The sequence below is a fragment of the Bubalus bubalis genome, chromosome 6 (genome assembly GCF_019923935.1).
Source record: "Bubalus bubalis isolate 160015118507 breed Murrah chromosome 6, NDDB_SH_1, whole genome shotgun sequence".
In the NCBI taxonomy this organism is placed as follows: domain Eukaryota; kingdom Metazoa; phylum Chordata; class Mammalia; order Artiodactyla; family Bovidae; genus Bubalus; species Bubalus bubalis.
In genome coordinates, this window is record NC_059162.1 from 112,640,677 (window position 1) to 112,660,106 (window position 19,430).

General features: G+C 45.6%; 1 protein-coding gene and 2 non-coding genes across 10 annotated transcripts in view; all 3 read left to right on the top strand.

Annotated features, from left to right (window-relative positions):
* The window catches only part of ATG16L1 (autophagy related 16 like 1), a 43,556-nt gene that overhangs the window by 19,146 nt on the left and 4,980 nt on the right, over positions 1–19,430 (top strand). For all 8 annotated transcript variants that reach the window (XM_044945294.2, XM_006041756.4, XM_006041757.4 and 5 more), the window contains 5 exons: positions 2,397–2,502; positions 8,574–8,644; positions 9,289–9,360; positions 18,525–18,645; positions 18,924–19,029. In XM_044945294.2, the coding sequence (XP_044801229.1) occupies positions 2,397–2,502; positions 8,574–8,644; positions 9,289–9,360; positions 18,525–18,645; positions 18,924–19,029 (476 nt within the window). The remainder of the gene's footprint in view (positions 1–2,396; positions 2,503–8,573; positions 8,645–9,288; positions 9,361–18,524; positions 18,646–18,923; positions 19,030–19,430) is intronic.
* Positions 749–1,022, top strand: LOC112585869. The gene has a single exon (XR_003110444.2). It is a non-coding gene; the product is annotated as a small Cajal body-specific RNA 6 (non-coding RNA).
* LOC112585870 lies at positions 16,687–16,948 on the top strand. Its single transcript, XR_003110445.2, has one exon. It is a non-coding gene; the product is annotated as a small Cajal body-specific RNA 6 (non-coding RNA).

The following is a 19,430-nucleotide window of genomic DNA, read 5'->3' on the forward strand; positions in this document are numbered from 1 at the left end:
AGTAATTTTTCTCATCTTCAGAAACCAGAATTGATTTCCAGCCACTCTCTGTGATATATGGGACTGGCTGAGAGAAAGGATGGGAGGGATGGGACAGGGGAGCACTAACTTGGGATAGTGAAACTTGAGAGAATAACTGTCATTTCTTGTCACCGGTTGGCTCCAGTGCAGAGTTTTTAGTCAGCGATCTGTTCTGGAAGGTCGGTTGGGCAGCTCTTGGCTTAATTATGCGCACGTCCATATGACTTCTGACCCTCAGGAGCACCTGGTTGGAAGCAGGACACAGGCCTGGGCGAAGCTGCTGTGATGCCACAGCAGACACTGGTGTCAGAAGCTGGGTCCTAGAACTCAAGGCTGATCCAGGTCCCGGCTGGTGTGATTGAGCAGGCATGAGACCTACCCAGGGAAACAATCCCTGACTCAGGGCTAGCAGAGGGGGTCGGGGGGTCAGTGGGGACAGCAGAGCCCAGTTAGTTGGGCTAATGCTTGGATTGCACAGGGAGAGCCAGCTTTTGGGGAGAGAAAGACTTGCTGTTAAAATGGGATGGAGTTTACATGGCAGGGGCTTTCAGTTTCAGGCACAAAGGGGAACTTTTAATAGTTACTTCTGTCCAGTGAACTGGCTGACTGAGTGGCCACCTTGGTCATTGTAAAGAGAGTCCTGCTGTGGAGGAGGAGGTAGATGGGGAACTATTACAGCCCCTTCCCAGTGCTCCTGTGCTTCTCTTAAGGGGCCAGGCCCCTCGGAGGTCAGTGATGATTGGTAAAAGGTCTGATTGCACGTGAGATCACAGTCCCTGCCCTGCCCTCAGCTCCCAGCAGCCCATTCTTCCCTCCCATCACATTTAAGCCATGTGTATGGGGTAATGGCGCAGCTGACAACACGGGATTCTGTCACTGTGTGTTTCTGAAGAGTCGGCAGTGCACAACACCAGTATCCAACAAAACCAGCTACACAGGGGCTTGATGAGCGGCAGCCGCGGGTGTGATGGTGCATGATCTCAAGTTTTCAATCTGAGACCTCCCAGTGAAAGGGAGCACTGGAAAGAGAACGGAGTCATGTGGAGGTGGAAAGTTGGACTGCCTGTCAGATGGCTTTTCAGCACTGGGACTCGAGAGGATGGTGAGAATGCAGAGCAATCATAAGTGCTGTTTATATTCCAGTCAGCTTTACGAGTCACTCTCTCAGCAGTTGAGGTACCTTTTTCAGTCCCAAGCAAAGGCGAAGATGAGATTTTGTGTTCCTAAAGTGACCTTTTTAGGCAAGTGATTGACCTGTTTAGTGATTTAATATTTATAATCTATGTGTTGAAGCCTTCCCCTCCCCCGGCCTTGTTATTATGAAAATTTTCAAATATAAGCAGAGATAGGGGTTAAAAACTGCTGTTGGACAGCTTCAGTTAGTCACATTAGCCAATCTTATGACCACACACATACACAGACTTTGGCTGGAGCAATTTACAGCCAATCTCATCGTGGTTTTACTCGTGGATACTTTGAAATCCATAGTCTTTTCAGAGAGGAGATGATAGTGGCGTCCACCATTCTCTCACCCCGTTCTAGGCTGGGGAGCTTCCTGTCTGGTTTCCCTTCTCAGCTTGAACACAGATGCCATCTTTCCAGACGTGTCCAGTGTGGATGCCAGTCTCAAGACATTTCTCTATGAAAATTATTAAGTTCTCCCAAAATAACACCTGTTACTTTTATTGAAGGCCTGGTCGTGGTCAGATGCGGTCTGAGCTTACAGGAGCTGCAGAAGTCTTTATTGTATAGATGAGCAAACTAAGGCTTCAGGAAGTTACGAAACTTGGCAGAGGCCCCTGCTGCCGACTGTGCTCATTGGTGCCCTGTTGTCCCCAGCGTGAGCTCCGGAGCCCCTCTGACGCTGCCTGTGGCAGGACCGGCGCCTGCTCTTGTCAGGACGCTCCCTGTTAGGGCGCGCTCTCACTGGGACAACCAAAAGGAAAGGCTTTTTTAAAAAGAAAAGCATTGTTTTCACTAATTTGATACAGTTTCATGTGTGTTATTAATGCAGTCTGGACCAGAAGAGAGGCAGTTAATCACAGACTTACTTTTAAGCTGTGAAGATCATAGTATAGATTAACATTACTTTATTCTTAGAAGAAATAAAATTAACTCAAAGACAAACTTTAGGCAGTTAGTCTCTATAGGTTTTGAATGCTTTTTAAGAAGTTTGCACAGTATTTAAATAAATGGAAAAAGAACTGTAAGAGTTTAATGATAATAGAATCTTTGGAGACTCTGGGCTAGGAACCCAAGAGTGTGACTTTAATGAGCAGTGTTTAACGTGTGGTTAAGCGTCCCCATCTGTATTAGCCCGGTTCTTGGGAGTGACAGTTAACCCAGTTTGAAACTGGGCGTTTGTTGTCTTGCAGGACGCGCATGATGGGGAGGTCAACGCTGTGCAGTTCAGCCCAGGTTCCCGGCTCCTGGCCACAGGAGGCATGGATCGGAGGGTGAAGCTCTGGGAAGTGTTTGGAGGTGAGGTCCCGCCAGAGTGAGAAACAGAAAGAAGCATGTTGGGGTTGTCTGGTTGGCAGTCTGAACTGTTCATCTTCTTGAAACGTGCAGTATTTTGTGTCAGGAATCATCTGACCAAAGCATTGTTGCTCTCAGTTACCCTTTACAGCTGACAAGGTCAAGTCTGTGTTTGTTCTGGGTTTCCAAGTAGTGACCAGAGAATGCTCTAAATTCCAGATACTTTAGCGTTTGTGTTTTCTCAAGTGTATACCAATGAGAGCATCTTCTAAGAAGGGCAGGTTTTAGATTTGAAATAAAAAAGTCTTAGTCATGGACTAGTAAAGTTGCACATAAAAATTAGTAATAAAATTACATATCAAGTTGTGTATTTAATAATGCCAATGGCCATCACCTAGGAAAAAAAATGACATTGTATCTAAGCTTGAGACTAAAGAGACGAGTATGGGACTTCCCTGGTTGTCCAGTGGTTAAAGATCTGGCCAGTGCAGGGGACATAGGTTCGATCCTTGGTCCAGGAAGATCCCACAGGCCGAGGAGCAGCAAAGCCTGCGCACTGCAGCCACCGAAGCCTGCTCACCCCCGAGCCCGCGCTCGACAACTAGAGAAAGCCTGAGCGCTGCAACGGAGACCCAGCACAACCATTAATTAATTTAAAAGAAGGGTGTATCATCTTGCTGTTGTTGTTGTTCAGTGGCTAAGTCATGTCCGACTCATTGCGACCCCATGGATTGCAGCACACCAGGCTCCTCTGTCCTTCACTGTCTCCCAGATTTTGCTTAAATTCACATCTGCTGGAGTTGGTGATGCCATCCAACCATCTCATCCTCTGCCGCCCTTTCTCCTTTTGCCTCCATTGGTGGTGGTGGTTTAGTCGCTAAGTCATGTCCAGCTCTTTGTGACCCCATGGATTGCAGCACACCAGGCTCCTCTGTCCTTCACTGTCTCCCAGATTTTGCTCAAATTCACGTTTGCTGGAGTTGGTGATGCCATCCAACCATCTCATCCTCTGCCGCCCTTTCTCCTTTTGCCTCCATCATTGGTGGTGGTTTAATCGCTAAGTCATGTCCAGCTCGTGCGACCCCATGGACTGTAGTCTGCCAGGCTCCTCTGTCGATAGGATTCTCCAGGCACGAAAACTGGAGTGGATTGCCATTTCCTTCTCCAGCCTTCATCAGGGACTTTTCCAAATGAGCAGGCTCTTTGCATCAAGTGGCCAAAGTATTAAAGCTTCAGCATCAGTCCTCCCAGTGAATATTCAGGGTAAATTTCCTTTAGGATGGACTGGTTTGGTCTCCTTGCTGTCCCAGGGACTCTCAGGAGTCTTTTCCAGCACCATAATTCAAAAGCATCAATTCTTCAGTATTCAGCCTTCTTTCTGATCCAGCTCTCACATCCATACATGACTACTGGAAAAACCATAGTTTAGAGCAGACAGACCTTTGTCAGCAAAGTGATGTCTCTGCTTTTTAATGTGCTGTCTAGGTTTGTCATAGTTTTCCTTCCAAGGAGCAAGTGTCTTTTAATTTCATGACTGCAGTCGCCATCCACAGTGATTTTGGAACCCAAGAAAATAAAATCTGTCACTGTTTCCACTTTTCCCCCCTTCTGTTTGCCATGAAGTGATGGGACTGGATGCCATGATCTTAGTTTTCTGAATGTTGATTTTTAAGCCAGGTTTTCACTCTCTTCTTTCACCCTCATCAAGAGGCTCTTGTTCCTCTTCACCTTCTGCCATTAGAGTGGTATCATCTGCATATCTGTGGTTGTTTATATTTCTCCTGGCAATCTTGATTTCAGCTTGTGATTCATCCAGCCCAGCATTTTGCATGATGTACTTACTCTGCATAGAAGTTAAATAAGCAAAGTGACAATATACAGCCTTGTATTACTCCTTTCCCAGTTTTGAACCAGTCAGTTGTTCCATGTCTGGTTCTAACTATTGCTCCTTGGCCTGCATAAAGATTTCTCAGGAGGCACATAAGTATTCCCATCTCTTTAGAGGTCTTTAGTGGTCTGGTATTCCCCTCTCTTTAGAATTTTCCAGTTTTTTGTGATCCACACAAAGGCTTTCACATAGTCAATGAAGCAGAAGTAGATGTTTTCTGGAATTCCTTTGCTTTCTCTAGGATCCAGTGAATGTTGTCAATTTGATCTCTGGTTCCTCTGCCTTTTCTAAATCCAGCTTGTACATCTGGAAATTCTCGGTTCACATACGGCTAAAACCTAGTTTGAAGGATTTTGAGCATTACCTTGTTAACATGTGAGATGAATGCAAATGTCTGGTAGTTTGAACAGTCTTTGGCATTGTCCTTCTTTGGGATTGGAATGAAAACTGACCTTTTCCAATCCTGCGGCCACTGCTGAGTTTTCCACATTTCCTGACACATTGAGTGCAGCACTTTAGTAGCATCATCTTTTAGGATTTGAAATAGCTCAGTTGGAATTCCATCACCTCCGCTAGCTTTGTTTGTAGTGATGCTTCCTAAGGCCCACTTGACTTCACAGTCCAGGCTGTCTGGCTCTAGGTAAGTGACTGCACCATCATGGGTTTGGTCATTAAGACCTTTTTTGTATTCTTGCCACCTCTTCTTAATCTCTTCTGCTTCTGTTAGGTCGTTACTGTTTCTGTCCTTTATTGTGCCCATCCTCGCACAAAATGTTCTCTTTATGTCTCCAGTTTTCTTGAAAAGATCTCTATTTCTCATTCTGTGGTTTTCCTTTATTTCTTTGCAATGTTTACTTAAGAAGGCCTTATGTCTCCTTGCTATTCTCTGGAACTTTGGATTCATTTGGATATATCTTTGCTTTTCTCCCTTGCCTTTTGCTTCTCTTTTCTCAGCTATTTGTAAGGCCTCCTCAGACAATCACTGTGCCTTCTTGCATTTCTTTTTGAGATGATTTTGGTCACTGCCTCCTGCAGAGTGTTACAAACCTCCGTCCATAGTTCTTCAGGCACTCTGTCTAGCAGATCTAATCCTTTGAATCTGTTCATCACCTCCACTGTAAATTCATAAGGAATTTGATTTAGGTCATATCTGAACAACCTAGTGGTTTTCCCTACTTTCTTCAGTATAAGCCTGAGTTTTGCAATGAGGAGTTCATGATCTGAGCCACAGTCAGCTCCCGGTCTTGTTTTTGCTGACTGTATAGAGATTCTCTATCTTTGGCTGCAAAGAATATAATCATTCTGATTTCAGTATTGACCATCTGGTGATGTCCACGTGTAGAGTCTTCTCTTGTGTTGTTGGAAGAGGGTGTTTGCTATGACCAGTGTGTTCTCTTGGCAAAGCTCTGTTAGCTTTTGTCCTGCTTCATTTTATACTCCAATGTCATCTTGCCTGTTACTCCAGGTATCCTCTTGACTTCCTTCTTTGCATCCTAGTCCCCTATGATGAAAAGAACATCTCTTTTTGGTGTTAGTTCCAGAAGGTCTTGGAGGTCTTTGTTGAACTGTTCAACTTCAGGTTCTTTGGCATTACAGTTGGGAGATAGACTTGGATTACTGTGATACTGAATGGTTTGCCTTGGAAATGAACTGAGTTCATTCTGTCGTTTTTGAGATTGCACCCAAGTACTGCATTTTGGACTCTTGTTGACTATCGGGCTATTGCATTTCTTCTAACAGATTCTTGCCCACAGTAGTAGATGTAATGGTCATCTGAATTAAATTCACCCATTCCCATCCATTTTAGTTCACTGATTCATAAGAATGTTGATGTTCACTCTGCCATCCCCTGCTTGACCACTTCCAATTCACCTTGATTCATTGATGTGACATTCCAGGTTCCTATGCAATAATGTTCTTTAGAACGTCGGACTTTACTTTCACCACCAGACCCATCCAGAACTGAGCGTCATTTCCACTTTGGCCCAGCCACTTCATTCTTTTTGAAGCTATCGGTAATTGCCCTCTACTCTTCTGCAGTAGCATATTGGACACCTTCCTACCTGGGAGACTCATTCTTCTAAGATCAAAACTGAATGTCTTTGATTACGTTTTATTTTAGGAATGACCTCATAGTACTCAAATGGGATGGCATTGAAACAGGAGAGGGGAGTTAGTGAACCCTCTCGCAGATGTCTGAACTGAGGCATAGCCCACTCTCCACATTTTGATACTCAGTTCAATATACATGTACTTTTAACAAGACACGGTCAGAGAACAGGCTGCAGGGCTCTGTAGGGAGCATGTTGCCAGGCTTCCGTAGTGGGGCACACATGTGCTCGCGGTCCAGCAGAGGCAGCACTGTCCCGCCTGTGTCTGCTTCGTTTCCTCTGAGCCGCGCCATAGCCCTGTGGTGTTAGGCAGCTGGGCATCACCCCTGTTTGAGAGATGGAAACTCAGACACTTCTTGATTTGTGTGGGTGATTTACGTGGACAGAGTGGTGAACTAGGACCTGAGCTTGGGTGAATTGCTGAAACTTAACAATTAAATGATAAGAACAGAGATTTAGTGATTAAAAAAAAGTATCTCCACAGATAGTCTATTTCAATTATACCTTGCAAATAAATACAAATAGCTCTAGAAATACTTTTATTTTACTCCTTGGTCAGTAAAAATACCTATAAGAAAATTAGAGATACCAGGCACTAGTAGAAGTACTACCTTTTTGCTGTCGAAGAGGAAGTGAACACTAATCAGAATTAATACTGACATAATTTGTGCCGGAGCATAAACTGTGTTAGTAAAATGAGAGTTTCTACTAAATCTACAGAAATAACATAGAGCATCTGGCAGCATTTTTTTTTTATAGTTTTCAGGAACAAATATCAGTCATGTTCTAACTAATTATAGGACCTTTCTTCCACAGATGGCTTACTTGGTGTATAATTTTCTCCCTCTTTGCTAATATTTACTGAATCTTGGAAGAGACCGAGTCCAAAAGGCCTTTCATGAAATAAGACGACCTTTGGTCTTTCGACTCCCGTCTCTTGTGTAGACTGGCGCTTAGTGATCATTCCTGAGGTTTTGGCTCTTTGTCACCTGCCAGACAGAGCAATGTTTTAGGCATGAGCCACAGAAATATTTTTTAGAATTTGCAGGAGTATTTTTGTCTGTAAAGATCTAACCTAAATAAAGTCTTTAATTAGTAGGTGTTGACCTCTTTTAGACTCGTGAAAATCTAATGAAAGCTAGGATCCAGGAAAAGGCATTAAATGTGCTATATTTTGCAAATTAATTCAGGGATTTACTCACCAGCTTAATAGTGCTGGCCATAAATGTATTTGACAGCTCCAAATCCACATTTATGTCATTTTTATTAGCATTCAGAAGTCCTGAAAGAAAAGGCTGTCCATTGAAATGTATACTATTCTGTGCTCCTGTCTTATGAATTTGATTTGAATGGTTCCCTAACTATTTCCTTAGCTTCTCTATCTAGGTTATCCTTAAGATACCCTTTAAAGAAGGAATTTAATCACAGCATCATTGAGATTTACCCTTTGATCTGTAAAGTTGCCCTCAGGGTGGCCAGAGTCTGAAAGCCGAGTCCAGAGATGAGTGGCTGGGCCTGGGGGTGAGGTGGGCTTCAGGAGAGCACTGGCAGGCGATTGGCTCACCGGAACCTTAGCTTCACATAGGTAGAGTGGACAGATACATTCCAGAAACTCCAAACTAGTTTTACTGGAAATCTAATGACTAGCCAGTTTATATAACTACAAGTAAAACTGTTTTTCGTACTTGGGTTCTGAAATTTTAATGGTCAGCTTCCATGAAAGTGATAGTTAAATTGACAGAGGTGTGTTTTATGTAAATTAAATAGCTAAATAAACTCTATGTCAGTTGACCTGTTTTTAAATCCCTGCACTTTTATAAAGGGAATTGATGACACTAAATTTCCTGAAAAGAGCAGTGTAAGAGCCAACCGGAAAATGCTGGGCTCCGCACCCTCTTGTGCGTTCGTTGCTTTGGGGACTGGTCAGCCGAACATTCCGGTTTCATTGTGCTGTTTGTCCTGCTACTGGATTCTGTAAAGATGCGGGGAAGTTGCTTTTGACCATGTAATTAGCTTTCCTTGTGTTTCAAGTGCCTCGTTTTAATTGGTACGTTGGCATCTTTGTTTTTATGCAGACAAATGTGAGTTCAAGGGCTCCCTGTCTGGCAGTAATGCAGGGATTACAAGCATTGAATTTGATAGTGCTGTAAGTACCTAATACCCATGGAAATGGTGAGTTGAGAGGTGCTTAGAAACCATTTTTGACATCTGGTTCTTGAAATTTAAAAATAACCTACCTGGTTTCTCTGCTGTTTTCTATCGTAATGTTAGAGAAGGATGCCAATAGGTTAAAAATTCAGTGCTGATCATGAGTAGGTTGAAGATGGGTAGGGGAGACAGGTCTTGGTAACCTGGTTGGTCAGCATCTCTCCAGACTCGATAAGGCTCTGGTTTGGGCCGAGTCGGTGCAGGTGGAAAGGAGAGGGTCTACAGCTGGGGGACAGTGGGGCGGTGAGGCTGGGGAGTCGGCGCCTCTGGGCTTGTGGACTTGGGCGGGTGTAGAGAATGAGTACTTGATCTTACCGAAGTGGGGTGGAAGTGAGCACAGGGGGATGAGTTCCATTTTGAGCTGGAGGTGTAGTGTCTACAGCTGTCAGGCGAGGTTGAGCAGGCTCAGGAAAGAGGCCTGAAGTTAACGGGGATTGATTAGTTAACAGAATTCTGGTTATAACGGTATTCGGATCAGGTATGTAGTTTTAGTCATCTAAACATTCTTGAGTTTGGTATGAGGAAATTTGTATCATGTGAACTAAAGTTCTCTGTTTTTCCTTCTCCCCTTCTTTCCTGTAGGGATCTTACCTCTTAGCAGCTTCAAATGATTTTGCAAGCCGCATCTGGACCGTGGATGACTACCGGTTACGGGTAAGACCCAGTTAAGAAAGAAACTACAGCCTCCAGGCTTCCTGTGGGTGCGTATCAGTCACAAAATGTAGGAAGTGGCAGGGTGATGCGTTAGGAGAATTGTGTGTTGTCTTGACCATCAGACTTGATTCCCCTTGCCCTTTCCTCGTTAGGGAAATTGATGTTTCCACTTCACGTTCTTTGTCCAATATTCAGCTCTGAAATATTCGTGATAGGAAGCCATCACATTTCCATGAAAGACTTTGGATACTCCTGTTCATAAGAACTAAGGTTTTTAGGTAGGTGTCAGTTTTAGCTTAACTTCAGCTATTTTAGCACCAGCATGTAAGCTGTGTTTCTTAAGGACCCCAAGACTTAATCACCTCACAAAGTAGAGCTGGAAAGTAGGCTATGGAAAAGTTTTTTTGGGTGCAGTTATGATAGAGATAAAACACCTCACATGAAGCCAGGAGGACAGATGTACAGGAAATCAAGAACTGTGGGTTCAGATGTTGAAGAAATCTGCAGTCTGAACCCACACTCGCCAAGAAGTCTCTTGGATTCTAAGACAAAGACAGAAATTTAATGGTTATATCCCTTTTGTTCTAGTTGCTGCTAAGTCGCTTCGGTCCTGTCCGACTCTGTGCGACCCCAGAGACGGCAGCCCACCAGGCTCCCCTGTCCCTGGGATTCTCCAGGCAAGAACACTGGAGTGGGTTGCCATTTCCTTCTCCAATGCATGAAAGTGAAAAGTGAAAGTGAAGTCGCTCAGTCATGTCTGACTCCTAGCGACCCCATGGACTGCAGCCTACCAGGCTCCTCCGTCCATGGGATTTTCCAGGCAAGAGTACTGGAGTGGGGTGCCATTGCCTTCTCCGTTGTTCTAGTTAGAAGACATACATTAATTTAAAGACAGGTTTTTCTCCTTAAGCTTGAAGCAACCTTCGCGTGAGCTTATTAAATAAAGGCTACTGAAAGATGAGGTGGAGGATTTGCTTGACACTGATAAGCATTTTATCCCTCCAAAAAAACTTGACACAGACCTGTGCATCAACTCACATGAAAAGCAAAGCATATGATGTGAAGATGAACTTTCTAGAGATAGCCTACAGGGAGGTGGGGAGCTGTGAAACAGTGGTCTGTGAGGTGTTTCCAATGGCCTGAGGCTGGTGCAGGGACGGAGCCAGAAGAATGGCTAGAAATCCACTGTTCAGTCACCCCAGTGTTTCCATTTCCTTCAAGGAACTGTATGGAAAAGAGCCAGTGTTAGGTGCTAGCTAGGAAGATCCCCTGGAGGAGGGCACGGCAACCCACTCTGGTATTCCTGCCTGGAGAATCCCCGTGGGCAGAGCTTGGTGGGCTATAGTCCACGGGGTCGTAAAGAGTCGGACGTGACCGAGCAACTAAAGCATGGCATAGCACAGGTGCTAGCTCACACATATAGGGCTGTAATTCCTGATTCTTAGTTGAGAGACGATCCGTGTGCAAAGCATGAGGTGTGAGGATGACAGAGATGGCTGTCTAATGGCAGCTAAAGGGCCTGTCCCTGTTCCTGGAGGAACGGGGGTGGGTGGACTGCTGGACGCCTGTGGGCAGGGCTGGGCGCCAGCGGGGGTACTGCTGGACGCCTGTGGGCGGGGCTGGACACCAGCCGGGGGATTGCTGGACGCCTGTGGGTGGAGCTGGACTCCGGGGGTTGGGGCGGGGGTTGCTGCTGGACGCCTGTGGGCAGGGCTGGGCGTCAGGGGGTGCTGCTGGAAGCCTGTGGGTGGGGCTAGGCGCCTCTGAGGTCCCAGTGCATGTCTGTTCAAAGGCTCGGATGCGTTTCCAGTTGAGGCCGGATGGTCCTGCATCCTCAGTCGGGAAAGCTGGTCTAGCCTGTTCTGGTAGTGTCACGGTCAGTCCTGGGGCATGCCTTCTCTAGGTAACCACCAGTTACTTGGTGGAAATTTATGGTGGGGTTGGTTACTTCTGCAGGCATTAATTTGTCTAAAGGAGAGGGCATTTACCTGGGTACCTTCTGTGTGTTAGACCCAGTAGTGAAAAGTGTTATGTGCATTGTTGCTATTGTTCTGTCGCCCAGTCGTGTCCGACTCTTTGCAACCCCATGGGCTGCAGCACGCCAGGCCTCCCTGTCCGTCACCACCTCCCAGAGTTTGCCCAAGTTCGTGTTCATTTGATCAGTGATGCCCTCCAGCCATCTCATCCTCTGATGCCCCCTTCTTCTGCCCTCAGTCTTTCCCAGCATCAGGGACTTTTCCAGTGAGTCACCTGTATGCATCAGATGACCAAAATACCGGAGCTTCAGCTTCAGCATCAGTCCTTCCAGTGAATATTCAGGGTTGATCTCCCGTAAGATTGACTGGTTTGATCTTGCTGTCCAAGGGACTCGCAGGAGTCTCCTCCAGCACCACAGTTGGAAGGCATCAATTCTCTGGTGCTCTGCCTTCTTTACAGTCCAGCTCTCACAACCGTACGTGACCACTGGGAAGACCGTAGCCTTGACGATACAGACCTTTATCGACGGAGCAGCGTCTCTGCCTTTCAGCACACTGTCTAGGTTTGTCATCGCTTTCCTGCCAAGAGGCAGTCTTCTAATTTCATGGCTGCAGTCACAGTCCTCAGTGGTTTTGGAGCCTAAGAAGAGGAAATCTGTCACTACCTTTTCCCCTTCTATTTGTCATGCAGTAATGGGACTGGATGCGATGATCTTAATTTTTGTTAATATTTAGTCTTAAACCAGCTCCTTCACCCTGATCAAGAGGCTCTTTAGTTCCTCTTTGCTTTCTGCCATTAGAGTGCTATCATCTGCATATCTGAGGTTGATGTTTTTCCCGCCTGTCTTGATTCCGGCTTGTAACTCACCCAGCCTGGCATTTCTCATGATGTGCTCAGCGTATAGGTTAAACAAACAGGGTGACAGCAAGACAGCCCTATCGTGCTCCTTTCTCGATCTTGAACTGATCAGTTGTTCCATACATGGTTCTAACAGTTGCTTCTTGACCTACTTACGGGTTTCTCAGGAGACAGGTAAGATGGTCTGGTATTCCCTTCTCTCTGAGAGCTTTCTATAGTTTGTCATGATCTTCACAGTTAAAGGCTTTCGCGTAGTCAATGAAACAGATAGATATTTTTCTGAAATTTCCTTACTTTCTGTATAACCCAGTGAATGTTGACAATTTCACCTCTAGTTCCTGTTCCTTTTCTGAACCCAGCTTGGACGTCTGGCTGAAGCCTAGCATGCAAGATTTTACTTACTAGCATGACCTTAATAGCATGGGAGGTGAGTGCGGTTGTCCAATGGTTAGCACATTCTTTGGTACTACCCTTCTTGGGAATTGGGTTGAGGATTGACCTTCTCTAGTCCTGTGGCCACTGCTGGGTCTTCGAGATTTGCTAACATAATGAGTGCAAAACCTTGATGGCATCATCCTTTAGGGATTTGAATAATTCTGCTGGAATTTGATTGCATCCACTAGCTGTATTATGTTATGTATGTTACTGCTTTTAATTCTCAGGAATCCAGGGGAGGTAGGTAGATGGGAAAACCAAGGGTCAGCTAAGCCCACAGAATTGCCTGGGGTCACGCAGTGAACAGATGAAAAGATGAGACTTGGGAATGAGGCCTGTGCTATTTCCTGTGTTTCGTTGGCCTGAATCATTTTCAACTGAGATACAGCAAAACTGTCTAAAGAGTGCAAAGGGACACACAGCCTTGCTTACAGTTTAGGCCCTTTGATGAGTGAAGCAAAGAGTTGGGTGCAGGATGGTATTTGTAGCTGGTAGAAGAGTTCTGAACAGGTAGGTGTAAGTTTTTGGGTCTGAAATTAGGAGACCTGGAGGTAGAGTGAGCTGGTTTGCAGAGGTGGGCAAGTCTCGCTGGAGGAGCTGCTGGAGCCCCAAGCTGGGTGCTGATGAGCTCGGGGCTGGTGCCAGGGCTTGTAGCCACCTGTGTTGGACCAGGGCTCACAGCCGTGCCCGCTCACTTGGTAAATGTATGATGGAGGTCAGGAGGCCTTTTTAGCAGGTTCCTATGCCCGCAGAAACCACATGAAACCCTTACCAGGGCCCAGGAAGTAAGTAGGCTCCCTGTCCAGGAGGCTCTGGCTTCTTTAGTTTGCAGAGGATGTTAGGGGGCTTGAATGGGCATCCGTGTTCTGAAACATGAGATCCAAGCCCTGGTTGGTGTCTCCTCAGCTCGTATGCTGAGGGGTGGTGTTGCGCGAGACCAGAAGGCCAGGGAGGCTGGGCGAGTGCTGGCTTTAAATCCCGTCAGGAAAGGCGGCCTAGAAACAGCCTGGCACTGAAGGGGTCCCTTGCAGAGGACGCCTTTCAAGGCAGGGTGTTTGCAACTGCCGAAAAAATCTTAAAGTGAAGTTGCTCAGTTGTGTCCGACTCTGTGACCCCATGGACTGTAGCCCACCAGGCTCCTCCGTCCACGGGGATTCTCCAGGCAAGAATACTGGACAGGGTTGCCATTTCCTACTCCAGGGGATCTTCCCAACCCAGGGATCGAACCTGGGTCTCCTGCATTGCAGGCAAACGCTTTACCATCTGAACCCCCAGGAAAGCCAGAAAAAAAAACTCAAAAGATTAGTGTAAAACTGAGGAACCGGGTTGAAGAAGCTGCCCTGTCGACTTCTCTAACGCTGATGTGGGTAAAGGGCCTCAGTGTGGACTGACTCTCAGATGATGGTTTTTATTTCAGAAACCTCCTCATCAAGGTATGCGTTTCTCTGAGGTCACCTATCTTGGTTGCCGTTGACGGTTACTGCCTGCGTGGTGGGCGGCCCTGCAGCATGGGGCAGGCCCGTGCAGAGCCCGAGGGCAGAGAGCGCTCCGCTGGGAGACTTGGGCTGCTCTGACTTCAGAGCCCGTGTTGGCTCTGAAAGAGGAAGATAAAACCTTGAAGTAGTGTTAGAAGTTAAATGTTAAACTTTTTTTTTTTTTTTGGCTGTTCTGGATCTTTGCTCGAGCTTTCTCCAGTTGCAGCGAGCAAAGACGCTTCCTTGTGTGTGGGCTTCTCTTTGTGGTGGATTCTCTTGTTGTGGAGCACAGGCTCTAGGGTGTGGGGGCTCAGTAGTTGGGGCGCACAGGCTTAGTTGCTCTGCAGCATGTGGAATCTTTCCCAGACCAAGGCTCGAACCTACGTCCCCTGCATTGGCAGGTGGATTCTTATCCACTGTGCTACCAGGGAAGTTCCAGAAATTAAATGTTAGATACTAATAAGTATCAAAAATACTGAATGGGTAAAAGAATTGGAAATAAATCTGATCCACTTAAATTAACTTAAAAATCAATTTTTAAGTGAATCACTTCCATGCAGTTCCATCGCTTAGTTGTGTCCGACTCTTTGTGACCCCATGAACTTCAGCACGCCAGGCGTCCCTGTTCATCACCAACTCCTGGAGTTTACTCAGACTCATGTCCATTGAGTCGGTGATGACATCCAACCTTCTCATCCTTGTCGTCCCCTTCTCCTCCCGCTTCAATCTTTCCCAGCATCAAGGTCTTTTCAAATTGAGTCAGCTCTTTGCATCAGGTGGCCAAAGTATTGGAGTTTCAGCTTCAACATCAGTCCTTCCAATGAATTTCAGGACTGATTTCCTTTAGAATGGACTGGTTGGATCTCCTTGCAGGAGCTACATTCCATACCATTGAGAGCATGGAGATGGAACTAGCTAGCTTCATTGAGGTTTTATCTGACTGGACAAGAACAAGATAAACAGAAATCCAGAGTTTTTAGAAGTAACACATGTGAAAAGCTAGGAAATAAGTCACAAGGAAGCCTTATATTCACAGATGTTCATTGCAGTATCATTTCTGATTGTGAAACTTTTAAAGGGATCTAAGTGTCTGCTGGCCAAGGAAGTTTCAATTAGATTATAATCTCTTTACTTGAGGACCGTTTACCTATTACAGACTGTTTGCCTATATTAATTACATTACAAAAACTCTAGAGGGTCACCTGTGTGCCGTGTGCACGGGTCACCCTTCTAAGCAGCACGAGGAAGAGATTAGTCTTTTATAGACTTAGAGACCCAGGGTATTCTGGCCAAACAGCGGGACCCGCAAACCATGTATTTTCAGCTGTCACATGGAAAATTGCTTGTGCTGTGAAGTTAAAAGTGGATTCCCAGGCTATGCGATTTTGAATGCAGTGGGTTACAAAACTAAAACAACATTGTAAAGCAGTTATACTCCAATGGAGGAAAAAAAATGTACAGAAACAAACAAAAATGTAGTGGATAAATATGTAGGGATATTTCCATATTAACATGCAGTTAGGGTCAGCACACAGAGAAGGCAATGGCACCCCACTCCAGTACTCTTGCCTGGAAAATCCCATGGATGGAGGAGCCTGGTAGGCTGCAGTCCCTGGGATCACTGAGGGTCGGACACGACTGAGCGACTTCACTTTCACTTTTCACTTTCATGCATTGGAGAAGGAAATGGCAACCCACTCCAGTGTTCTTGCCTGGAGAATCCCAGGGACAGGGGAGCCTGGTGGGCTGCTGTCTATGGGGTCGCACAGTCGAACACGACTGAAGCGACAGCAGGGTCAGCACAATGAATGCATTGGCATTGCCCACTTAACGAGCAGTGTCTTTTCCTCCCTGTGTGTGTGAAAAGTGATTTTAAATTTTTGGTGAAATAGTTTTTTACTAACAGCTTACATAGTGTGAGAAGTTCCTGCACGAGTTTTTGGTCTCTCCCCAGGGTTTGTGCAGATTAGATGACATCTACTGAGCATTGCTCAGTAGAGCAGGTTAAATGTACTGTATTTAACATAAGCTTTGTTGCTAGAGCTTTCTTGATCTTTTCAGAAGGATCAGTAGGGAGTTGTCACACAGCCTCAGCATGGCTGCCACCTGGCTGGCCGCGACTGTAGGATGCTATTCCAGCTTCAGAGAGGTTTAAATGTGAGAGGAAGGAGTCGTGGAGTCTGGGCAGACTTCCCTTTCTAAAAGGGGAAGCACATGCCACCCTGTGTTTTCTGTTCCTGTGATAGTGTGCAGTTGTTCTACTGGGCAGAGAGGGAAGGTTGGTTTCTAAAATGTTAACTCGCAACTTTGAGATCTTAGCTCAGGGATTTGGAGTGAAACCCAGGAAGGTAGCAGTTATAGTAAGTATATTAGGGTCTTTCAGAAGCTGCTTTTTGGGGTGGTGAGGATGGTATTCCCTGGCGAACCAGTCACTGCTGAGGGCCCAGGTTCAGTTCCTGGTTGGGGAACTAAAATCCTTCATCAAAAAAAAAGCCCCTTAAAAAAAAAAAAATTATAAAAAAACACTGGTGAATACCTGAATGCCTTCTGAGCCTCCGAGGTTTCCACACGTAAATATGTTGATCCATGCTGAGAAATAGGAAAGGGGCTGACTCCCCAAATCTTTTCCTGGCATCCCTGCCACCCCCAGCCAGCTCTCCCCTTGGGCTCCAGTAGTGCAGTGATGGGTAGAGGGCAGCGACCCTCAGTTACGACTCAGTGCTGCGTTCCTTGGCCACTCAGGGGAGGTGCCATGGCTGGCACCCCACAGCTGGTCACAGAAAGATGTGATTGTTGGGAATACTGGACTCTCTGGCTGTGGTCTGACGTTTCAAGCTGAGACCTCTGATTGAAAAACTCCTGGAAGTCTAAATTGTTTATTTAAAGAGTCCTATGTTTCCTTTTATAAATTATGCCTCCAGTGATCCTTCCTGGTCTGACTTTAAATAGGAAACTGACTTTTTATAATTCAGACCTCCAGAAAATGGCGAGAATAGTACAGACAGGTATCTGTAATAGAGCTTATTTCAAGAAGGTGCTTATTCCCTCCCCCCTTTTTTAAGTTGTGTAATTAGCCTTGATAGAGGATGCAGATTCAGGAAGTTTCTACATGTATTTTTTTTTAACGCTTAGGAGAAGACAAATGTTATTTTTCTGTAACACACAAGATGAAAGAGGCAGCATAAATCTAGTAATATTAAATAGATATCATTTGTGTATGCATTGTTCTTTTCCATTTTGTTGGCTGATAAGACTAAAAGCAGGTATCCTGTTTTTATTTGCGTTCTGTATGCTGTCTTTAGTAGAGCCTTTACTGAGTACTTCATTATACTTTTTTTATGCGTCCTTTTTTTCCAAATTGACCTACCACACTTAGTCCCAGATGCACAAAATGGCAGTTCATTATCCCTATACATTGCAAACGGTCATCACCGTACATCCAGCTGTCACCTGTCAGCGGAGTCATTGCGGTATTATTAACTGTACTCCCGGGCTGCACATCCCATCCCTGTGGATCCTTTTGTAACTGGGAGTTTGTACTTCTTAATCTCGCTGATCTTTTTTTCTCATACCCCCCACTCCCCCCACAACCATCAGTATGTTCTCTATATCTGAGTCTGTTTCTCTTTGGTATGGTGTTAAATTTGGTTTTTAGATCCCACATGTAAGTAAAATTGTAAGGTATTCATCTCTGTCTGACTCATTTCACTTAGCATAATGCCATCTAGGTTCCTCCATGTTGTCACAGATGGCAAAATTTCATTCTTTTTTTATGACTCGTTACTCCATTGTATATATTTACCGTGTCTTTATTCATTTGTCTGCCATTGAGCACTTAACTTGCTTCCATATCTTAACTGTTGTGATTAATGCTGCAGTGAAAATAGGGGTGCATGTATCTTTTCAAATTAGTGGTTTTGTTTTCTTTGGAAAAAGTACCCAGAAATAGAATTGGTGGGTCATATGGGGTTTCCATTTTTTTAATTTTTGGAGGGCTTTTTCGTACAGTTTCTTAGTGGCTACACCAGCTTACATTTCTCATGTATCTGTTGGCCATCTGTGTGTGTTTTTTTGGAAAAATGTCTGTTTGGGTCCTCTGCCTGCTCTTCCCTTATTCTGAGGATGTGGTCATGTGAAATTTGTTCTAGTGGTGTTGGATTTTTTATTTTTCTATTACCTTTTTTTTTTTTTTTAAACTTTTATTTATGATGGGAGATTTATCCTCTTCTTCTTGATACCTCATCCGTGGGAAGTACCCAGAAACAGGCTTTCTGGGTGTTTCCCTGAACCGCTCGTCCTTTTGTCTCAGTTCTCCTGACTGAACCTCAGGGTGTTTGGAGGCACTGGCTCCCGGGCAGTTGGCCCCTGACTCCCAGTGCTGCGCCCAGAGGCTCACCCTGGCTGTGTTCTGTCTCCTAGCACACGCTCACAGGACACAGTGGCAAAGTGCTGTCTGCCAAGTTCCTGCTGGACAACGCGCGCATCGTTTCTGGAAGTCACGACCGGACCCTCAAACTCTGGGATCTACGCAGCAAAGTCTGTGAGGAAATTCAGTCTCTGTGTCTGTGAATGATTTGATACTAACCGCGGAGCCGTTTGTTTCTGCATTAAAGCCTGCATCTATCTAGTGTGATACACTTTGAATTTCGAGTCTGGTCTCATGTCGGGTGGCGATGATGTAGGGACTGTTTTTCAAGTTTGAAGCTTCGTTTAAATAAACGGTTCCGATGACTTAAGTAAGGGTGAGAGGGCAGCGGTGCTCTGTGCGCAGCCACGGAGGGGTCTCTGCTTGATTGCTCGTGTTCGGTTTTCTTTCAGGCATAAAGACGGTATTTGCGGGATCCAGCTGCAATGACATTGTCTGCACAGAGCAGTGTGTGATGAGCGGGCATTTTGACAAGAAAATTCGTTTCTGGGACATCCGGTAAAACACCCACGAGCCTGGTGGGGAGGCAGATGAGAGGGCAGAACTGTGATGGTGTCTCTTGTGTGGGTTGTGCTTCTGCCCTGGAAATGGCAGAGACGGGCTGCAGTTGACATTATCTTCCCTGTTGGATAGTCTTTACCCTGAAGTAGAACGTCACCGTCGTCACTCCCTGTGTCCTCACTAGTCACTTTGCTGGCTGCTAGGTAAACAGGTAAACAACTAGGTTGTCAGGTAGATTCAAGTGTAACTGGGGAGACTGACATACAAGTCTGCAGGGTGTGCTGAAGCGGGGCTGGGCACCGCTGTCCAAGGACGTTAAAGACTGTCTCTCAAGATGAGTCTAGAGAAGAGCCCCAGAGGGCAGCTGGCAGCGAGACTGACAGGGTGGGTAGGATCGG